Genomic DNA, 23194 nt, shown 5'->3' on the forward strand with positions numbered 1-23194 from the left:
CACACAGTGGCACAACCTTGAATAAACACAGAAAACAAAAGATGTAGCTTATAGAACCAGGAATCACAGAATACCTAAGGTTGGACACGATCTCTGCAGACCGCCTAGTCCAACTGCCCCATGCAGAGCAAGAGCAACTAGAGTAGGCTGCCTGGGGCTGTGTCCAGGTGTGTTTTGGATAACTGCAAGGATGGAGACTCCACAACCTCTCTGGGCAACCTGTTCCAGTGTTTGATGACCCTTACAGAAAAAAATGTTAGTTTTTTCTTCTGTTCAAGTGGAATTTCCTGTATTTCAGTTTGTGCCCATTGCCTCTTGTCCTGTCACTGGGCACCACTGAGAAGAGCCTGGCTCCAACTTCACTTCTTTCTACCAGGTATTTATGCACATTAACAAGATCCCTCTGAGCCGTCTCTTCTCCAGGCTGCAGAGTCCCAGCTCTCCCAGCCCTCCCCACGTGACAGGTATCTTCAAGCCCTTCATCTTTGTGGCCCTTTGCTGCACTTGCTCCAGTGCGTTCATGTCTTTCTTATATTTCCCTCATGAAAGTACCTTGATTTTCTAGGTGCTTCCTGCCATATAGAAGTACCTTGGTTTTCTAAGTGCAAAGACCAAACATTCTCAAAGGTGAAATTGCAGCTTTTTAAAATCTTGATCACGTTGCTGCTTCCTTGTGAAGAGGTACGCTAACTCTGAAGCACCCCCTCTGTACTACTCATATTTACTTTTTAGTGCAAACATTTCACAGGCATGCCAGCAATTCAAAGAGCAATTTATGTTTCACTATCACACAGACGACATCAGTTACACACAAACAATGAAAATAAAACAAGCAATCTAAAAATCAGCAAGAAGCCTATTTCTGAATTAATCTCACCATGTTTTGCTAGATTACATTTTGTTTTGGGGAACTCGGGGATAAAAACAGCAAATCAGCGTACCACAGTTTAAGAACTTTTTATATATTTGTATGGTGCTGCAAGTATATAGGGGTACATACAAATATGACTGTGGGTTTTTGTTCCTGATCATTCACTTTGCTTGTGTTTTAATATTATATTTAATTCCCAAAAGTTGTTTGCTTAATAGAACTCCCAAAAATGTTATGGACAAATATCTGGCAGTCTCTAGTGTTATTTTTCACCCTGAAAATAATAACCATAACTGAATCAAACATAATCAGTCACTGAAAATGAAAGTGAAATTAAAAATGCATTTTAAAAAAATGGAACTTCAAACAAATAAATTACTATTGACTTAACAAGCATCACACAAATTTTGTGACACTTATTTCTGAAGCCTTCTACCCACCCACCTGGCCACAACCATTCAAAGACCAGCTGGGTTCTCTCTGGCTGGTATTATACAACAAAAATGTCCTTGTGATCACTTCTTCTGGTCACTGGGGGATGACCTAGGGCTTGTCCTGTGGGATATCAGTGGACTTCCATTTTCCCTCCTGAAGTCAAGCCAAAAAGTGGCAGCCAAAACAAAGCAAGCATACAGGCTGACAAAGGAGATAGCAAAGATACAACTTGCGGGACCAATATCCCCAAATTCCCAGTTGCCCATGCACCAGGTACCTGCCCATCAGGTTGCTGTACCCCATCCCCATGCACAATCTGGCAAGCAGAAAAGCTATTTTCTCATTGTCTACTCTCTCATATTTCTTACTTACATCCCTATTCTGATGGGGATGATCAATAATTTTTTTTTTTTTAAAGCCACATGTGAAACTGCGTAAGACTTGGCAGCTTTGTATGTCTTTTAATAACACAGAAAATAAAAACTGCCATATACATAATGCAAGTTCTCGTAATTCCACTTATCCTTCTTTAATGAGAAATTATATCTTCCCAGCATCAGTGGTCTTACAGGACCTCCCCTAATGCTAACACAGTTTCAGTAAACCCCAACAATTAATGTGTAACTTATTAAAGAACAACGATCACTTTACTAACGTATTTAATATGTATCCCTAGCATTTTAAGGAAAAGAAAATGAAAACTGGGTTAATAGAAAACCAGAAAAAGGAAAACATTAAATAATTCAAAATGTCATGTACATTATCTTATTTTTTAAAGGATTAAAACTGAGCACTGAAAGGAACTTCTCAAAAGCAATCCTAGCTATGTACAAACTGACTTATGCTTTCATGTACATCATTCAGTTACACCAAGGAGTGACACCAAGTGACGAGAATAAAATGTGAAAGGTTTTTAAATTGCTAAACAACCTGAGAGCAGAAAAAATTGGTATGTTGTAAACAGCTGTTTCTTTGCTCAGTTCTGAGTTACACTAGCTGAGAATCAGATCCAAAAAGCTGCAACACGTGTGTGGGTTTACTTTACCGCAAGTAAAAGTGCTAAGTAGCCAGATAATAGGAGCAAAGAAATGCAAGGCTGAGAGAAAAAATTAGATGAGAGCTAATAGTCAACAGATAGCATTACCTTAATCTTTTATCGTCTGTATCAGCTCTGGGAAAGCAATCAGAAGAACTGAAAGACTATTTTATCTTGACTGATTTGAGAAAGATTTTGCAAGCTTAGCCTCAGACATTGCGTAAGCCGTGAAGAATGATTTTCCACAAAGGGCCCTTTCCCATCTGAGGAACGGATTTCTGTAATGTGCTCTGCATGGGGCAACACTGGAATGTCAGTAATTTGCCAGTACACACCTTGGTAGGGCGCTTACACTGCAACGTTTCTCATGGAAACCGCATACATCATTTTGCTCTAAAACTTGCAACAGCTACCAAATCCTATTTCAGAGAGCTTATTTTACATTGTAAAAGCCGTAAGGGACTGAAACTTACCTATCAAAGGGTCACATCCTATTCCTGAGATACCAACAACTCAGATCAGCTGAGATACTGGAACCAGCAAACCCCCAACTACAACTTCAGCCTTGGCTGTTACTAGGAGGCTGAGCATAAAGCATATCCTAGTCATAGCACAGGTCTTCAAAAATCAAAGAATCTATAATATTTTCCTTGAATTTGTTTGCCCCAATGAATTTAAAGGACTATCAAAATTAAAAGGAACATGGACTGCATCTATTATTGCACATTCCTAACATTTTCATCAACTTTACCATGCTCATTTATTTTATTCTGACATGTAACTTAATTATTAATACTAAATATATTGCATTATTACTGTATTATTACATGCCTGCTAACTAAATATTTAAGAAATAACAGTTGAAACAAACTGAGGTTTTTCTTTTTTTAAATAGCAGTTGAAATGAAACCTGAAGGTTACTTGGAGTCAATGTATTTCCATTTTGTGGCTTTTTGATGTATTTTAATTTTCTTATAGTGGAATTTCCCATGAAGCAGGAATGATCCATTATATCTACCTATGGAGTTTTAAAAACATATCTACGTATATCAAATGTATCTTGCAAATATTCAGCTTCCTAATACCTGTGAACAGCTCCACTTCTGAGGGTAACTTTTCCTGTAACCATTTCAAGAATATGATCCCAGTGATTCAGTGTTTTCCTGGGAATGAGGAGGCGCACTACAGGGCTAATAAGGTCTCCGTTAGCAATCAGGCTGAAATAAAGCAAAGTAAAATAATTTGGAGGAGCATTTTAAGCAAAACTCATCTGAAGTTAAGACACCATGCCCCGCCTCATCCCCCGAAATGGCAGTTCACTAACTGAAAATTCTACTTACAAGATAGTGTAGGGCTCCTGAAGTGGTTTTCGAAACCGTGCTGACACAGTGATTCTACTGTGAGTAACCGGCTTGACCTGCAAGGACAAAAAGACTTAGAAATTACACATTGGGAAAGAGTTTGCCCTGACCACCGCCAGCAAGGGGGGCAGCGTATCTGCAGAAAGAATTTCCTGTTCTTAAAACATGCATTTTATTCCATTCCAGCTTCACCTTCTACAGAGCATATATAATTACTGCTGCAGGTTCATATACATGTTGAATAACAACCACAGCATAGTATACCACAGTGCAGCATGGCACAACGTATGGTTTCCACTGAGAGGTCAGAATTGTATGGACATCTTTGGTGACTTCTCAGCCGCTGTTCCTAGAGACACAAAGCAACACTCCCAAATGGTGTTCTTGCTTTCTTAGTCCTTACTGCTCATAACCATGGCCCAGGCAATTAAACCATCTTCTCTCTTTAACGATAAATGCCATCTCTAGGTCTCTCTGCTATTATGTAATAAGTACTTTTGCTCTTGTACATGTCTTTACACTCAAATCCATCAGTGGTTTATAAAGGTTGCTGAATACTATCCTCATTTTAGGGCAATGACTCACAAGTGAGGTGAACTGCAGATTTTTAGCTCTCAGAATAAAACATAGGCTACTTAATTCCCAGCATTATTCCCTGTACTCTTTTGAACAGACACTGCATTGAGATCCATCAGGTGGCTCAACATTAATGCCATTATACTGAACTTATGCAATACTGCCTAGCTAGGATTCCTTATTGCATTTATAAGCACACTTTCAAATTAAAAAAACAAAAAAGGGATAAACCCAAACTCCAAAATCATTAGGAAGATTTCTTTTTTTAATTATCCATAATTAGCAAATCAAAATAAGGTGTCAAACCCAAACAAACATTCAAAAGTCACAGTATGTGCATTAACAAGTTGGCTATATTTCTGAAAAACACTATAAAAGTTTAAAGGATTAAATAGCCAGCATGCACAGAGATATGCTTTCAAATAGATGTACAAAGTTTATTTAAATTGGCAATGTTCCAGTCACTATGTAAAGCAGTCTAATGACGTGATGTGTTGCAGCTTTATCACACTCCGTGCTAACTTAACCAATACTTCTAATTTAATTTATGGAAAATGGTCTGGGCTCCAGTGCTTTAAGTCTTTGCATGGATTTTCACACAAATTAATTTAGTACTGACAGGACTGCTTTCCAGATCTGTCTCTTGTATATAATGAAAAAAGCAAGAGGGGTGCTCAACCTACCAGATATTTCAAACTAGCTAAAAATTATTATTAAAATAATCAAATCTGACTTCCCACATAACCCAAAGAACCTCACACAGCAAATTCTGCACCAAGCACATAAATTCTGGAGCTAAAATAGCTCTCTCGGGGAAAAAGCAACCAACAAAACAAAAGCAAAACTGGCATTCCTTGATGTACAATCACTTCAAGTGAAAGAGAGCAACAGGTAAATATGTTGAACAAAATCTGTTCTCAAAGTCTGCTAAAAAAGAAGTGTATCTATTCTGAATTCAACTCACTTAAGCTTCTCACCTTTCTCAAAAGCCCTTGTAAGTAGCGTAGCCCTCCCAGTCTTCTGTTTTCTGAGATACTCAGAGGACATGAAATCCTACTCTGGTCGCAGACAGAGGAAGGCAGAATTAGCCTTTGCACAGCACAGTGACTAAACAAAAGCAATCAGCAGCAGTAGGGACATGATGATCTGAAGCTCAGTGCAAAGGGATATTTTGGCCAGAGAATTGTACAAGAGGAGAGACAGCAAGAAAGATGTTACTGCTGCATTGTGCCAGCAGTGCTTGTAGACCAGGCTAGGAAACAGGCTCCTGGAGTGGCTGGGGACCTTCCCTTTATGCAGGCAATTTACTAGGCAGTGTATTTACTCCTTAAGATCTATTTTGTAGATACATGTTTGTTTTGGCCTCATACAATGAGAAACTTCGTACTAGACTGTACATAAGCTATGCCTAATGCCTAAGATAATTGCAATTCACAGACTTGCTGTTAATTCCAGTGTGCTCTGAATCAGGTGGAAGATTCACACCTACTACTACAGGTTTGGAAAGAGAGTAAGAGGTTGTTATAATACAGCTTATTAGGGGGGACAAAGAAATTTTTGGAGACTGCCAAGTAATTTAGGAGCTCAGCCATTCTTGCAGAAACACTTAAAGCACATTTTTCAGAGCATAACTGGTCATTTAGGTCACCATAATTTGAGATGAAAATTTACTGAGTTTCTAGGAAGAAAAAGAAAACACACTTTAAACTGCAACATCTGAAAACATTTCTGTTGCTGCTGTCATCCATTAAGGGTTATTTGCCCAATGTAAGCAATCTAATAGAGAGCTTCAGAATACAGAAAAAATAGGGTAACTTTCTAAAGAGTATGCTGCTGAAGGCTGAGACAATACTGATTTACTTCCATAGCATCAGGTCCTAACATTTAGGCTCCAAACACAGGTTGCATCCAAAATAGAAATTACTTAACTTAGGCTGCCCTTACACCTTTCTGCACAGCTGCTAGGTTGCCAGGCTAATCCCCTATAAAGTATTCAGTATGTAACTAGTAAAGCCTTATATCGCTTTTTCTAAAAGTTCATTCCTTATCCATTCCTGATGCTCACTTATGTTTTTGATACCTATGCTCAAACTCACACACTCCAAACAGCCCATCAAACTAAGTTCTCTGATCCAGTCTGCAACACTCAGGTTTCAATGTTCCACACCTTATTGGAATTAGTTAGAAAGCATTCGCTAAGCATAAAGGAGCCTTTTAGGATAGTCCCAGGTGTGCCCAATTATTTAGTTGTTCCTGCAAGCTGATGAAACCATTAATTTTGATGTAGGCTCCTCAGAAGGCCATCATGTTATTGCATGCAGCCCAATCACCAGGCCCCTGAGAAAACAAGCAACCTAGCAGACGTTAAAAGCTCATTTATTATTCGAAGGATTGTATTTCTGCCAATAATAGATACTGTGGCATCAGCTTGCAAGTCTGTCTTTCGGGTTACTCTCTCAAAGAGTCATTAATATTTCTGGCAGCCTTCTGGCAGTCTTGTTCTTAAATGAGCAAACTGCAGGGGACTGTAAGATGGGACCAGCTTGGGCAGAGACTTAATATTTGTCTTTTCTACCTAAACATGGCCTAAACCAGAACAAAATACAATCTTGCATTGTTTTGCTAAGCGTGTTTAAATGAAATGTACTTCCTATATTAAAAGGTGAAAAGAATATATTAGTGCAATATTACATTTGCTAATGTAACACTGCAAAAGTCAGTACATGGGAACACTAAGATGACTATGACACCAATAAAACACCCACAAGTATTTAGCACAGTGCATAGAAAAGACCTCAGTTTCTAGGAGCTTGGAACAGAGTAGCCCAGACTAAATTAAGCAGATGATGGACCATGGTGGCACAGAACTCTCTGAAGAGGCTTTTGCCACACCTGATATGAACAGCGGGGCCAAGCGTACTGCATCTTTTCTTGGGGTCCCACGTGCTCTTAGGCAGATGTTTAGGCTATCGTTGTCTGTCTGGAAGAGGAGGGATAGCTAATGTCTTTGGGACTCCTTGCCTCCTGAAGGCACGTTTTACACCTGATCTGCTTCAGGGGCCAAAAGAAAGATAAACTATATCATCCAGGACTCAGGGACACTCTGATGCTGCAAATGACAGAGAGGAAAGGAGAAAATAAATATATAAGAAAATTAAAAAAAAAAAAACCAGAGGGAAGTACCTGTACAGGGGTGCTGCAAGTGAGCTGTGTACACCACCTTTAATTTTGAAGCTGGCAAGCATGCAAACATGCAAGCAACTACAATATAGTATAATATAGTATTCCACAATGCACGAGAGAGAACTCTTACAGATGCCCAATGTATGTTCTGGCTACAGCATAATATATCAAGCTCTCCAAGTACAGCAGCACAAAAACTCAGCACAAGCTACCCCAGCCTGCTCTGAAGCCACTCTTTTAAAAAAACAGTTTGGCTAGATCTATACTGCAGTGAGTTAAAAAAAAAAAAAGAGAAACAAAAAACCAAAACACCCTATACACCATCCTTCTAATTAACCTGACTGTCCTGTTCTTTTTTTTTTTTTTTTTGGCACAGTCTTCAAGTTACTACCTCATAGAGTTTAGAACAACTTCTGTCTGACCAATGTTAAACTATTTATGGTTATGAAAAGCAAGCTACATAATTTCAATATACAGAAGTATACATTAATAAAAGACCAAGTGCTCAGCCACTGTAAATCAGTCTAGTTCCTTTGAAGTATATGGAGTTATGCCAAACCACCCCAGCAGAAGACCCAATCCAGGATTTAATTAAATACATGCTTCTGCTCCTGTTTTGTTTGTAGGAGGTACCACAGTGTTGCAGTGTCTGGAACAGCCTGACCTCTCTGGCACTGCAGAGTTACATATTAACACGATGTGGTCTTGGGTGAAAGTTTGTGCTTACATTAAGAGACCAGCATCATTAGCGCCCTAAACCCTTTATTTTCTTTTAATTTCACCAGCCACGTTCTCAGCTGATGTAAATCAGCACTTTCCCATTTACGTCAGTAATTGTAAGCAGATTTACATTAATCAATGGACTGGCCCCATTATGATTTTATCTTTAAATTTTGTACATTTTCAGTTTGTTTGAGAAGACCCATTCAAGGGCAGCTTCCATATCCTACTGACAAATGTTGCCAACATTTCATAATTTCTGATGAGATACTCATCTGAAGTACTACATGACAACGAACAGCAGCAACACAAAGCATTTAGGTGAGGAAGGAGAAAGCATTATATCAGTTGAAACTCAGAGGGAACTTTAAGTAAGCTGGAGGCAATCAATCAAATGAGAATTTGCAAGGCAACAAGAGCTAAACACAGTTGGAAATACACTGTGGGATCACAGACACTCAAAACCACTATGATTTTTACCTTTCTATTCTACAAAGAATTTGTTATTTCCCACAGTGCCCCTTATAACAACAGCAGTGTGGATCTTTCTTGCTTCAGAGAGGAGTTACCACCTGTGACATAACTTTGCAAAGCACCTTGCAGAGTCTGGGAAAAACAAAGCAGCTAAACTCAACACAGGCTAGGTTCTGGGAGTGGGGATCAATCTGCAGTGTCTGAGATCTCTGTAAACACTCAAATTTCAGAATACCTTCTACAGAGAGTCTCTTAAAGCCCAGCTTTCATCTTCAGTCGTAATTTACTGAGGTTGAATTTGTGTTGCTGAATGTTAGCTGCAGCTGAGTGCCTCCTAACATCCCTTTGAAAATACAAAGCCAAGATGCAGATCAGCATCTAACTGAAATATGGTAAAAAAATCCACACCCTCACAGCTGCTTTATAACAACATTCTATACATTTTTCCCTTATACTAAATAATATGCTAAATATTAACAAAATTCAACAAACACAGAAAAAACACTTAGCAAACACATAGAACACATTGCACAATCTACTTTAGGTACTTACATCTTCCACTGTTGTCTGTTGGCAAAAAAACAAAACAAAATGATCAGCAGCCAAACCGTCACCTCAGGTATACTATCATATGTACGCATATGAAAAATAGTTTTTGTAAGAAAACCATTTTGAATTAGTGTGTGCATATCCACATGTGTATACTTGCATATAATGTGTGTGTATGCATACATATATGCACCAATTTAATATAATTTTCATACAAAAATTTCTATTATGTTTATGTTCAGCTGACCACATGAAAGACTGAAGATCAACTAAAGACATGTTACTCCTTTTTAGAACACTATGGATATGCTTGCTCATGCAATGGTTCTAACTCAAAGAAGTGTTACATTGGGAAGAGAACGTTACATATATGGCATTACAGGGAAATCATAACTGAGAATGGCTATTCATGTAAGGACTCTGAGCAACCCACACATTGGTTTGAAATACACAGGAAAAAAAAAGAATGGTTTTCACTTCTTTCTTCAGAAATATGTTAACCAGTAAAAGGCAAAAAACATAATCCCTAAAATGGAGAGGTAGCAAAATGATGTGTATTTGTTCTGGTTGGTGTGAACCTATTTGCTGATCCCCATGCATAAAGTTTTTGCTTCTACGAATGCTACATTATACTTTTCACACTTATTATTCAAATATAGATTGGAAAGTGAGACAGACCCAGCAAACCACCCAACCTTCTGTTGACTACTCGGGACTTGCAAAAGGCATGTGACACTTCACATCAATCCTTCACATCAATCACACAATCAATCCTTCTATATCAGAAAAGTATACAGTTCATTAAATAGTATTTTAATTGTCCTCTGAACATACCATGCTGCATATTTAGTTTCTAAAAAGGTGATTTTTATGCACTTGAGAATAGTTTCAAACAGAAACGTGCCATTCTTAGCTTTTCTTTTCCCTCCAGTGTATATTAAATAATTAGAGACATGCTAAATACAGAGGTCTGGCAGCACTTTCACAGGCTGCCATGAAGACACAGGCTAGTTATCCATAGCTAAGAAATGGTATGACTCTCTGATTTATTCCCTTTTCTTACCAGAAGTGGCTCCCATCAAAGGGGGCAACTGAACAACTGCAAGATTTACAGGTTTACATGTGTTTATAAAGCCATACTGGATGGCAGCAAAACAACAGTCAAAAAATGTAACCTCCCTGAACCAGATGCTCTGTGCTGGTTTGATTTATACAGGTTTAAGAGCTGGCCTTTCTTATTGCTGTATTAATATAGTCTTGGGTGCTATGAGCATCTCACTCATTACTCATGTCACTTTATAACTAACCTTTTGAAGTTTTAAATTTGGAATGTGACATTGTGTTGAAATATTTATCAGCTCATGCAATGAGCCATGGCTTTGCCAGTTTGTTACAATGGCCTGTTTGTTAATCAATGTGCCCAGGAAAATTGAGAACAAATATTTGCATTCCCCTAGGGTAGAACTGGGGTCAAAGGAACCAAAACCCCATTTATACACACCATCACCACCCTGTGATGTGAAAGAACGGAATGTTCAAGGTTCAGTGATCAAAAGCAAATTAGAACGATTAGTTTTCTAGAGCTATTACAGCATAGGAAACATCTTATCTTACCTATTTCATAGAAACGCGACTTTTTTTAAATGGGCATTTTTACACACTTTGACGAAAGATGCAGAGTCAAACTCACTGAGGTGTTTGGTCAGTACAAAACCATTTCAGTTACCCTACACAGTAATTAATCTGGATAATCTATGTTTCCCTGGCTACTTTGCATTGCTAGATGGTACGCTGGATAGTACAAAACAGCCTTGAGCAAGGGACTACTAGCCTTTCTACTGGTCTGGATACAAAGCACCAATCAAACTGCTATTAACTGACCGGATTTCCAAGCTTACATAAATAGGTCACAACACCACGGCAGTACACAACCTTCTCAGTCCACATAAAGCATAGATGAGCCGGAAACAAACTATGCCAGAATGAACGGTCACGTACTGATTCAGGGAGCCTTCTAGACCGCAAAGCTCCTACAAAATTCCCAAAGTATTTAAAGCTACTCTGTTCACCTCCAAGGTAAATCACCCTCCTTTTCAGCCACGGTAAGTGAAAAGGAGTTCATATCCCCTGTGCATCTGGGGGGTAAGTCCCACCCCATCTAGCTAAGCCCTGGAAAGAAAAATGTTTCACTTGGGATCTGTCATAGTTTTGGGGCATTGGATTAGGGGCCAGATCTTCAGCTGGGATAAATCAGACAATGGCATGGCCTTATCTGCCCAGGCACTTAGCCTGTGCAGTGGTCCAAAATAGATCACAGCTGTGTTGCTTCTGGATTCCAAGAATAGCTTCCATTTCTTCTCCAGGTTGCATGATGCTATACCCTACACTGCTTACAACACACACAATGATGGGATCAATAATATAAATTTTATTCAAGCAAAATAGATCCTGATGCTCATTTCTGTCACTGACATAATACTGCCAATTCTGACCATTTTTGCCTCTCACAATCCGTGTATTTTTCCCAAATTCCTTAGACTCATTTAAACCAAAAGGAAGTCTCTGGCCTTTGTGGCTAATCAGAAGGGCCTGAACCTGTGAACAGTGACAGCTGAAGAACAAAAAACAACTCCCAAAAATCTTTTTTTTTCATCATTTTTAATCAAAGGTAAAAGTTGTTAATGTTTCCAGTAAGACAATGCAGTATGCAGCAACAAGTTTTTAATGAGACTAACATGCCTCATTAAAAGCTTCAGTATTGGCATCTCTTTTCTTCCTCCCAGCCTCCCCCCCGACGAGAAAGAGCAGTTACCCTACAGAACAAGGCAGGCAGGTTAATCAAGGAAGAGACCAATGTTCAAGTTTCGTATCAAACTCAATTCAGACCATGAAATCTCCAGTGGCATGAACCAAAGCCTCTACAAGTTTTCCTGTTGCTCCAAAATCCACTAAATCCATCTGTAAGCAAACTGTTAATTAAAATACTCAGAATTACACAATTCAGGTATATGAACCATATAAAGAGAAATTTTATTAATTCACAGGCCCAATCGGAAAAAAGGACACAGCTTATGTTTTAACTGGATGTCTGGTCAGTTCTTCTCTGATTCCTCCTGGTATTAGATTATGAACACTCAGGATGAGTATTTGTCTTGTAAGTCTTGTTGTGCTAATTATGTTACCAGGATACTAAATACCAAACAATGACATATTAAATTTAACTATTAAAGATGTTGCTCAGGAGATTAAAGATGTATATCACATTTTTTTAATCTTTGCATTTTGATAGTCTTATTCCCTAAACTACACCTACAGTAGAATTCCTAATTAATTTGGCATCAGAAAATGGGAAATTCCTTATTTAGTCTGTGACACCAGCAGTAGAAGAAATCAAACTGGTTAGATATGGAGTAGCAAGAGGGTTTAGTTTTGCATATTGGCACAGGAATATGAAGTGGACCTTTATACACAATTAATTTCCAGACATACAAATATTTTGTGTACACTAATTTTGGGTAGCACAAACCATGTTTGTTTCTTTCTAATTCTTAGGAAAGAATTAGGAAAGAATATCCTGTGAAGATAGATTGTTTTGACATCAAATGGCTGTGATTTGCACATGCTGGGATCATTTCTAATATCTATTCAGGCACTCTCTTACCCTCACAAAACTATCTCCTGTGCAGAGAAAATAGCGGTGAACCATTTCTAATTGACAGTTAAAAGTTAAAGTGAATCAGGAGTCCACTCATTGAAAAATGACAAGTTTTTTCTTATGATTAGACATGTACATTATTTGTCAGATATGATAAATGCTAGGTTTGAAATAAACAATAATTGTAAATACTGGGATTTTTCATGAGAATGTACTTGGAAAAAATATGCAAGTATGTTAGGGACAAGGTATATCCAGCATAAATACACCAAAATAATTTGTGAAATCAAGACGTTATAAACTTCCAAAATTCAATTTTTACAAATTAATCCAACCATATCACTGCTGACAGATGAGTGGTGACTCCACTGTCTAGCAACAAAAATGCACTTAAAGGATGCAGAAGAAACAATTGCCATAAATGATACTAAAAGAGTTGAACTTTAAAATATGGAGGAACAGAGGGAAACACAGAAATGGCAGCTCCTCAAAATACTTTTATAGCAACATCTTAGATGCTTTTTTGGAAAATTCTAACGGTAAGTTCAGATCTACCAAGTCTCAAACATTGTATTTTCCACCTCACATCCCCCTGTCATGGTGCCCACCTCTTCTGTCAGCACTGGACAACTAGGGAACCTTTCCTGGCCCAGGATCTCACCAAGAACGCAGTGGCCAACTGACCTAGGCTGTGATCTGCCAATTAACTATGTCTGGCCCACAAGACCCCACAGCAGGAGTGGTACTAAGCTGATGTGCTGCAGCTGGAGACCGCCAGTAGAAGGCATATTCTGCCAGTCCCAGTTTCATTCTGCAGTCACACTTCATCACAGGACCAGACAGACTCTGTGAAGTTCCCTAGCAAGCAAATGCGCTCTACTCCATGTCCTAGCACGTGTCCATGTCACCCAGCGTATGACCAATGTGAGGACTGACAGGCACTGGATCGGAAAAAGAGATTAAAAAGTTTCAGAATGTTCACTCATTCAAATCCTTGTAATTATCAACTGTTTTCACTAGAGAGAGATGTTCTGGGGTAGCATGCAGATACAAATATTCAGGTCATACATGTATGAAAGCTTTGAGGAATCTTTACTAATCCTCTGAAGAAGCATTAGTAAAAATATTGATTATTCCATTCTACAAATAATCCTCCAAATATGACCACACCTAAACCACCTGATAAAAGAAGAAGCTGCAACTGAAATAGAGTTATGGAACAATAAAATACGTTTATGTAAAACAGTGAAAAAAAGTGATGAATCACTGGAAAAATGTGACCAGGACACAAGCACTACATGTGAGGCAACAGAACTGCAGAAGGATACCCAGGCTGAACATGGGAGGAATCTGAAGCTGGAAAGGTAGGACAAGACATGGTGGGTGGCGGGCAGAGAGTCCCTAGTGCATCCCTCGCACCAGGGCCCCTGACACACATCACTGAATCTGACAGTCTAAGAGCCATACACAGCCACTTGTAATGTTAAATGACAGCATTCCAGAATGAACCCATCACTCAAAGAAATTGGGTAAAGTGACCCTTCCTCAACCAGCCACACACTTGCCCCAATCAGCTCTTGCGTCCATTTTCACACTTACTGCCCTACAGCAGTTCCCAGTCAATGGGTAATAATGTTATAAACACACCGTAAGTAGGCAAATGTCATAAAATGTGGACCAGGATGTTTTCATTGCTTAAACATCATAGAAAACAGTGGTGAGCCTAAGAAACGGAGTCTACATCATCCTTATCTGTCTATACTATAGAGCTAACTCTTGATGTGCCTTACTTGGAGTAAGACATGTAAGTAGAGTTTTTTTAAATAATTTTATAAATGCTTTTCTAGAATATGTCTGTAAAAAAAATCCAAGTGGAACACAAATGACGATGAATCTTGAGCAGCACAAAAAAAAAAATTGTGTCAGAGCTTGCCACACAATCACCTTGTCCTAGAAACCCAGGAGAAAAAGTGAAGTGCAGACAAAAAAACCTCAATGTTTTTACTACCTAAGAAAATCTGTCTGCTATCAACCAAGGGCAAATCTATTTATATGGTCAGTAAAGCAGATTAATGCAGGCCTACTATGAACTTTTGATAATAGACACTATTTCATACAGACACTATAACCTCCCTTTTTTCTTTTGGTTGCAAGAGACTGGTTCTTCAATCCCAAAATACATCTGCTTTTCTTAGGTGCCTGCAATTCTTTGCTTTTACAATAACAGACTGCAAAGTCTGTTTACTTCAGTGTGTTTAAAAAACTGTTGGTCATAAGAAGTCAAAGAAGAAAGGAGGTTTCAGCTGAACACAGTTTTGTGAAACAAAGAGAATTTAAAACAAATAGTTGCCTGCAGGATTTGCAAATACAAAAGCTCAGATAATTCTTCAGCAGCTTACCCAGCCCCAATGACAAGTAAAATTCATCTTTTTGAGTGCACAGGGAGAGACCATCTATATCAGAGATAGTGCCTAGAGAAATATAAATGTCCATGCTTTACACATTATAATTGGAAAATAACATTCAGTACCTTTCACAAACAATTAAGCTCATAATAAACAAATGGTAACTGTTGGTCTATACTTCCTCAAGAGATTAATTGTTAGATTCCTCAAGCACATCATTTAAAATGTATTTGTACTTGCAGATCACCTTCAGTACAAAAGGGATCTCTCTTGCAAAACAAGAAGCTCAGTTGCCAAAAGAAGTCACGGATGGAAACACACCTGAGGAATAGTTTGTATCAAAGCTTTAGCTTGGGTCAGGATGAAATCTTATTACTTTCCCTACCAGTAACGTAACCATAAGAAGTTTTGAGACATATTACAGCGTGAGGGCTCTGCTAGAGGATTTAAAACAGCCAAGTACCTGGCTGCCATTTGCTGAGACTGACACACAATTTTCCCATGTTTCTGGGACAAAAGTCTTCTTTTACTGCTGTCCTTGGTTGAACAAGGGAGAAGGTAGAAATCTGAACTTAGTCTCTACCTTTGCTCTCTCCCCAAAAAGTCTAAACTAAGATGGGATGTGACAATTCTGGGGGATTAGCTTGTTGCAGAGGCCATCAAAAGGGAATTGAAAAATCAGACTTTTCCTAGGAAACTTGCTCCAGCCTTCCATGCAGAACAACTACCACAATGCTACAGTGCAAGAGATGTCATCACTTACCTGCTGAGATAAACAGCAAAACAGAAGGGAAAGAGTACTGCCATGTCAGTAAAATGCTTGAGCCAGATACAAATTTGCTCATACAGGCAGTCTCTCTCTCTTCACTACTGCTGCTTACTGCCTTTAGCTCTGATTTGATCTTTTCTTTCTCCCTCTTCATAACCTGCATCTCACCCTTCTGACCATCATGCACACTCCTAGTCAAGTGAATTTGTGGCACTGTGAAAATCAGCTGAGTGGCACACTGATCTGGTGTTACAGCAGCATGAGAACTAAGAGGCTTTTCCTAAACTGCTGTGCTGCTCCTACGGCTAAGGAGAGCAAAAGTACAAACAGGCAAGGACACATAGCAGCAGATGAAGTGAGAAGAGACAGAGATGTGGCTTTCAAATCCCACCAGCTCTAGCAGCATGCAGCAGGGTATAACTTGTGAGGATGTGCTTGATAATTGCTCAAATGTTACTGCATCAAGATTATCTCAGAAACCAGGGAACTGAAATCAGGTGTTAATATGAAACTAAACAAATTGCAGACCGATGTTCTGAAGTGAAAAGGATCTTGCAGACCTTTCCCACTCTAAACTCCTTCCTTTCTTCTGCACAGTTATCAATATTCTCTTGAACTATTCCCTTCATCACATGCATATGTCTGACAGTCTGAGGAAGATTTGCAAAAGCAAAAATGGTATCACGGCATCTAACTATCTTGGAAATCCAGTGACTATTAAAAGTACCACAACTACCACTGGTATTTTTGCAAAACCAACAACATCCCATCTCCCTCCTGGCCCTGGGCATGGCTCAAAATCTACTGAAGTCAATGATCACTGAACTACAGACATCACTTGAAGTGACACTACTGGAACTCCTGCTGTTTTGAAACATTTAATAAATGTTCAGTATCATTTTCATGCACTTTGCTTCTATCATAAATTATATCATCCTGCAATAAGATATAAGAGTGGCTCTCCCTCATTCATCATCCTATACTGACACTGGTCTATACACCAAACTTCACCCAGAACAACAGGGCTATAAGTTCAAGTCCATATCTGGGGTAGACTGGTCAATAAAAATACCTGTTTTCCATGAGCTAAGCATTTGGCTCATTTAGTTCAGTTGTTTGGAGGCCTTAGACCGGTAAATTAGATTTTAAGAAACTAGATGCTGGATTAAAGAAATCTATCAATGATATCAGAAATACTAACTGATAATGAGATTATTTCATTGAAGACCACCTTGAAACCTGATTTATATCAGTAGTAGAATGACTAAGAGTTTTTAAAATATTTTTTTTCAAAGACCCATCTCTGATTGATAGTTGGGACTCACAGACCAAGACTACAGTTATTTTGCAGGATTTTAAGAGCATTGTTATTACTGTCATACTTCAACCATTTTTAAAACAATGCTTATATTTAAAAGAAAAGCCCTTGAAATTAAACTGCTATATGCAGTTGATACACTAGAAAAACATAGAAACACAAGCTTTCAGTGGTACTCTGCTTATGCGCTTTTGGATGCTGACACTGCTGATGGGGGACATGGAATACTCTCTTTATACCTCATCCATCTTTCACCAAAGACAGCCTGTGGTGAAGTCAGCTACTGATACTATAACATGGTATTTGGTGGTATAGACCCTCATTTATAAACCTAGCTGTTTAGACAGAAAAAAAAAAAGTGTCCTCCCAAACTATCCCAACCCATCTTACAGACAATCACATCTATTTGCATGTTCCACTTCTCACATTAATTAGATAGATAGTGCTTAATTAATTACACAACATTACATAATTGGTTCATTGCTGTGTTGTAACAACACATCTACATTAAGATCTTCTCGATGAAACCTTCCCCAGAGTTTCTGTTGTCAGTTGTAAAGGACGCACGGAGAACACAGGTGCTTACTAGCTGTAAACCCTTGTTAGCTCCAACCGTGTCAGGCAAGGCAAGGTGCACCTTACAGGCCAACAGGACCATGGTATTTGAGAAGCTCCAGCTAAAACTGAACCAGGGCATAACAGAGAGAAATAATATTGCTCTTGTCAGGGACAGAACCTGTTCCCAAATGTTAAATCTCAGCACCTTACAAGAATGGATGCTAAAGGATTTCATTAGACGAGTTCCCAGAATACATGAGAGGGAGAACTTTCCTTAATTTTATTTTGTTTTGCTTCCCCAGCCTGGAACACCTTCCTTAAAAAGCCACATTCACAGATTTCAGTAAAGAAGAGAAATCTATTTCCGATGGACTACTTATTCTGTCTTGTCACTCCATGAGAAAAGTGAGAAGAGAGTTTAGTAAGAAATTAATGCTTTATACTTCCCATCTATTCTTCTTTCTGAATGTAGGTCACCGTATTTATGCTGTATCTTGAGCATGAGTTTTTTCTTGTTTAATTCTAGTTTGACAGACATTTTCTAGTTTTATGCAAATTTAAAGTAATTGAGATGCTGCCTTCAAAAAATAACATTAAAGTACTCCCAAAAGCAGATGTCAAACATTTGGCAGTTTAACTTACACAAAAGAAAACCTACAGCTGCATACAGATACACAATGTACAGCTGCTGCATAAGATTTTCTTTCTTTTGCCTTACTCCTCACCAACCAGAATCGGAAATAGATATTTGTAATTGTTTTACTGGAGAAAAACATGCACCAAGAAACACTCATCAGGTAGGAAATGCCAAATTAAGTGTGCTTCATACAACCAGAATTGATACCCTTGTAACTACGCATGATGATAACTGAACATTAATTTCTCAAATACTGTTTCTGTGCTACTGTTTTAAAGTTTTCAGATCCTTGATATACAGCACTATGCAGGTACAGAAAAGCTGTCATCACCACCAAGCCAGCATCAATGTGCTTCCAAAACTTGATCTAGGGCAAGCCAGCTCTAACAGCTCCAAGACCATCTCCTCCTGTGGGCAACAAGAAGTCCTGCACCAATTCCGAATGCACCACCAACACTCAGGAGTACTGTGGCACAAGGCCATTTATTGCTGTGACTGCTCACCCTCGAGGCCATGGCCAGAGCAAGGCCAGCTCTCAGGTGAGAAAGGTGGGAGGCAATCCCCCAGAGCATGCTTGAAGAACAGTCTTTGCTGTCTCCAGGCTCCGGCTAACAGCAGCACTACTGAAGTCATGAGAATGGGCTGGCATCCAGAGCATTAATGTGGGAGCCCTGACAAATTATATGGTGTTTAAAAACATTTGGGGGGCTGGGGGGGGAAGAAGGGAAGGGGAAGGGGAAGGGGAAGGGGGGAAAAAAGAGGTGGAGCTAATGAAGGAGAGCAGGTTAATACTTCAGCACCAGCACAAAGAGAGCAGGAATTGCCCTGGCAAAGATCAGTCTGAAAACACACCCTGATGTTAGCCCGGAGTTGTCTGTGAGGCCATCGGTGAGCTTTTTATTCAACACCTAGCACACTGGTCCTTGATCTGCAAGGAGCCTGCAAAGCTGCAGTGAGCCAATTAATAAACCAAATAATTTTATTCATTTCTTTCCTTCTGCCCCCACCCCAGCCCACCAGAACACTAGAACCTCAGACCTGACCCACAAATTTCTCTGTACATGCATAACTTCATGGTAATCTTCCTATTGAAGTCTTTGAGATGATTCACAAACTACACTTTGCTGTGCTTGCAGGACTGAGCCATAAATTTCTTTCTTTAGCAATGTTGTCATTCACACATACACTGATTTTTTTTTCTTCTTCTAATGAAACAAACAGGGAGGATTTTATTTCGGAAATTCAATCTAAAACAATGGCTTAGGAAAGAAAAACACCTTTGCGGGCGAGCATCGAAGATTGCTACAAGGCTCCATGGAAAAACATGATTTTTTTGTTTGCTGATGCAAATCCAGCAGAATTGAGGAAAATAAAAACGTAGCAATACTGCTGCCCTCCTGGTCCTAAAACACGTCTAGGTTTTTGATTTCTAAGTGAATGCTTGAAAAAAAGTAAAACCAGAACTTGCTTCCCCAAATCGTTTTAACATAAATATATTTAGGCATTGAAACTTCTGTTACTAGCCCCTTGAAAGTTCATTCTTAGGACTAAATGATTAGGGCATAAAAACAATTGTGTTATTCACAAACCCAGATAAAAATCTGTAGACTGTTACTAGGTTTCATCTCATTTTTATGACTCCTCTTCTCAAATAAATCAATCGCATAAAGGTAAACTCAATGTGGGGAATTAAGCTCTCCACAGAGACTGTGGAGATTGCAAACCTAAGTCAAATAGGAAGAAAGAAAGCTGAGAAAATGGATGGTTTATACTGGTTTACTTCAAAGCACTGAGAGGTGGCTGAAAGTGTTAACATACAATGAGCACCGATTCCAGAAGAAATAATGGAAGCCTCTCTTACCAAACATGCAACTGTAAGTAAAAAACCCACAATTTATACAACTACTTCTCCAACTGCACAGGATTTCTATTATATTGTGAATCTTCTAAAGATTTGCAGCAAAATCATTAGCCTTAAAACTAGCCTTAAAGTAGCAAGCCTGTGGTTATCCTGATAACTGGGAGTATCAGGAGATTTTGTGAAGTCTTCCATGAAGACAACTACCTTCTCAGCAAAGGGCATATGGAATTAGTCACACCGCACACTATTAATGGGAGTTGCACATAATAGTGAATGCAAACCACCACATTTTCAGAGATAATTAGAAGCAATTTCCTCAAGTTCTCTTTTTCTCGTCCTTCATATGTAAGAATCATTTTCTTTTTCACCCAGACACTGTTTTAGCACAAAATATGGTGCTATCCACACATTCAGGTGTTCAGAAAAAATAGTAAGGACTGGTCATACATCCAAAGGTGGTTTTTTTGGTTCAGAACTTTGTTTTATGTGTTGAAGGTTCAGATAAATGCAATACTGCTATTGTACAAACATTTTACCTCCCAAAAAAATTATAAACTCTTACTTAGATCACAATTAAAAGTGAGATGAATTACTTGATTCTCTGCCTGTGCACATTGCAACACCACAAGTAACTAGTTTCAGCAAGATTCACAAAGTTTGATCAGAGGAGACTCAGGACTGGAATAAGAAAATGCTGGAGGTCAAAAATGGAATTTATGAATAAAAGACGTGGGAAAGCTTAGATAGTGGATATGTGAAGGTATGTTGCTCAGTTTTATATACGTCAGCAACACAATATAACCCTGCTGCCTTATCAGTGTTTAATTAATTTTTTTCTTTTTTTTTTTAAATAGTTCTTTTTCCTTTGTAAAAAAGACCCAAACAACAAGGAGACATGAATGGCTACACAAAACCAACAAAACTCTCTCTATAATGTTCTGGTCAAATGCATAAATAAAATAAACTAGAAAAAAATCCAATTTAGAGTAAATCTATATCATACTTGTAGTAAAACAAATCTCTGATATGAATTTGATTTTCCTGTTGATTGTGCCCATTTGAATGAAAAAAAAAGTTACAAAGTTATGATCATTTACAAAATGTAGGTGTCATATTTCATAGCCTCTGAATAAGAAGTGTCCAAGTATCACAGCAAATGTCATTAGCACACTAAGGCCTCACTTTCGAGGGTATTTTAGTAAAAGGTGTCCTACTGTCTGGAGACACCTGCTACACAAACCATTAAATTGCTGGAAACCTGGCATGAGAGCACATGGCAAAAGAAATTGAGAAAATAGTGAGCTGATGCTTCTTGTCAGGCAGAAACTGTAATTCAAATGTTTGTTGGAAATCATTGCTATCTCCATACAGAATAAAACAGTAAAAATAATACAGAGTCATGTGTCTCAAAAATCCACATAACAGTGTTTTCTGAAGCCTGCAGTTATCTCCTCAGTCTATAGCATAGCACTGTTCAAGAGAAACAGTGACTTTGGAGAATTATGGACTAGAACTAGTTAGAAGTTTACAACTGACACTGGCAGTGACTAAGAAAAGCATTTCAACTAAGTGTGATTTTTTCAAACAAAGATGTCCCTTCTCCAGAGAAAATACCAAATTTTGAAGAAACTCCCAAAAGTCTCATTCCCACCATCTTTTTCTGCATGAAAAAAGCTCCCTTAGGTTTATGACCAGATCCAATGATGACAACATGAGATTTTCTTTACTGAAAGTTTTTAACTGAATGAGGCAATTCAGAAAGCTGAGCCGAAGACAATCAGTGCATCATGCTCAGAGCAATAATCACTGAAATAGTATGTTCAGAATTCTAGCTAATTGTATTATTATTAAACATAATAAATTTATATTAAAAAATCAGGCATAAATGCAGGCATGTCACTATCATTAACTGCAGGTTTACTTCTTAAATAATTCAGACATCCTACCTCATTATTGACTTCGGCAGGTTTTTTCTTTGTTTCTCCGATGTCCAAATAGCTGTGGAAGGAAAACAGGATTGATTATTTACAGAAGCATCTAACTTACACAATACAAATATATCTACACTTTTTTCATACATGAAGCTTTTAAAATTTATCATGGTTCAAAATAACATAAAAAGTAACTAATTCAAGATTTTAATGAAGGAGTGTTAATATAAATCTGCAAGCTAGCCCTCTGGGCTAATACAAAACACAAGGGAGAACCAACCATCTACCTTCAAGTCACTGGTGATTAGAACAGACCATCAATGACCCCCTTGTCAGAAAGAAGCTCACATACTACTGTGAGGTGGATCAATAAATCTCATCACAATATCAACTTACCAGAGTTTTCAAAGTCATCATCTTGCCTCTTAGTTTCTCACAGTAAGTCTCTGATAGATTTAAAGCTTTCCTCCATACCCAAGTTTAACCCAGGGCATCAGCCAAAGTTTAAAAGGATCTACACCACTTGTGTTTCAACAGGATGTGGACACATCTCAACACTGCATATCCTGGTTTCTCATGGTTGTGATGAACCAATAGCATCTTTACAACTATTTTATGAATAGACAAAATACAAGCCTCAACTGGACAAGAAAACAAAATACATCTATTTGAACAATACTGCTTTCCATCAGAGTACATATTCCCACAAAAACATTGCATTAACACAAAAGCGTTAGTTAAAACACACAGCGATGTATTAGCTGTATGTTGCCTTTCCAAAGAAAGGGAATTAAATAAGTCTTCAAGCATGAGTAACCCATAGACTGGCAAACAGGCAACTGTCCACGTACTCAG

General features: G+C 38.4%; 1 protein-coding gene across 2 annotated transcripts in view; it reads right to left on the reverse strand.

Moving 5' to 3' along the window:
- The window catches only part of DCDC2 (doublecortin domain containing 2), an 80667-nt gene that overhangs the window by 52996 nt on the left and 4477 nt on the right, over positions 1 to 23194 (reverse strand). For both annotated transcript variants that reach the window (XM_076330637.1, XM_076330638.1), the window contains exons 2-4: positions 22355 to 22406; positions 3683 to 3759; positions 3428 to 3559 (exon numbers count right to left, since the gene is read on the reverse strand). In XM_076330637.1, coding sequence (XP_076186752.1) covers positions 3428 to 3559; positions 3683 to 3759; positions 22355 to 22406 — 261 coding nt within the window. The remainder of the gene's footprint in view (positions 1 to 3427; positions 3560 to 3682; positions 3760 to 22354; positions 22407 to 23194) is intronic.

The sequence above is a fragment of the Aptenodytes patagonicus genome, chromosome 2, assembly GCF_965638725.1.
Source record: "Aptenodytes patagonicus chromosome 2, bAptPat1.pri.cur, whole genome shotgun sequence".
In the NCBI taxonomy this organism is placed as follows: domain Eukaryota; kingdom Metazoa; phylum Chordata; class Aves; order Sphenisciformes; family Spheniscidae; genus Aptenodytes; species Aptenodytes patagonicus.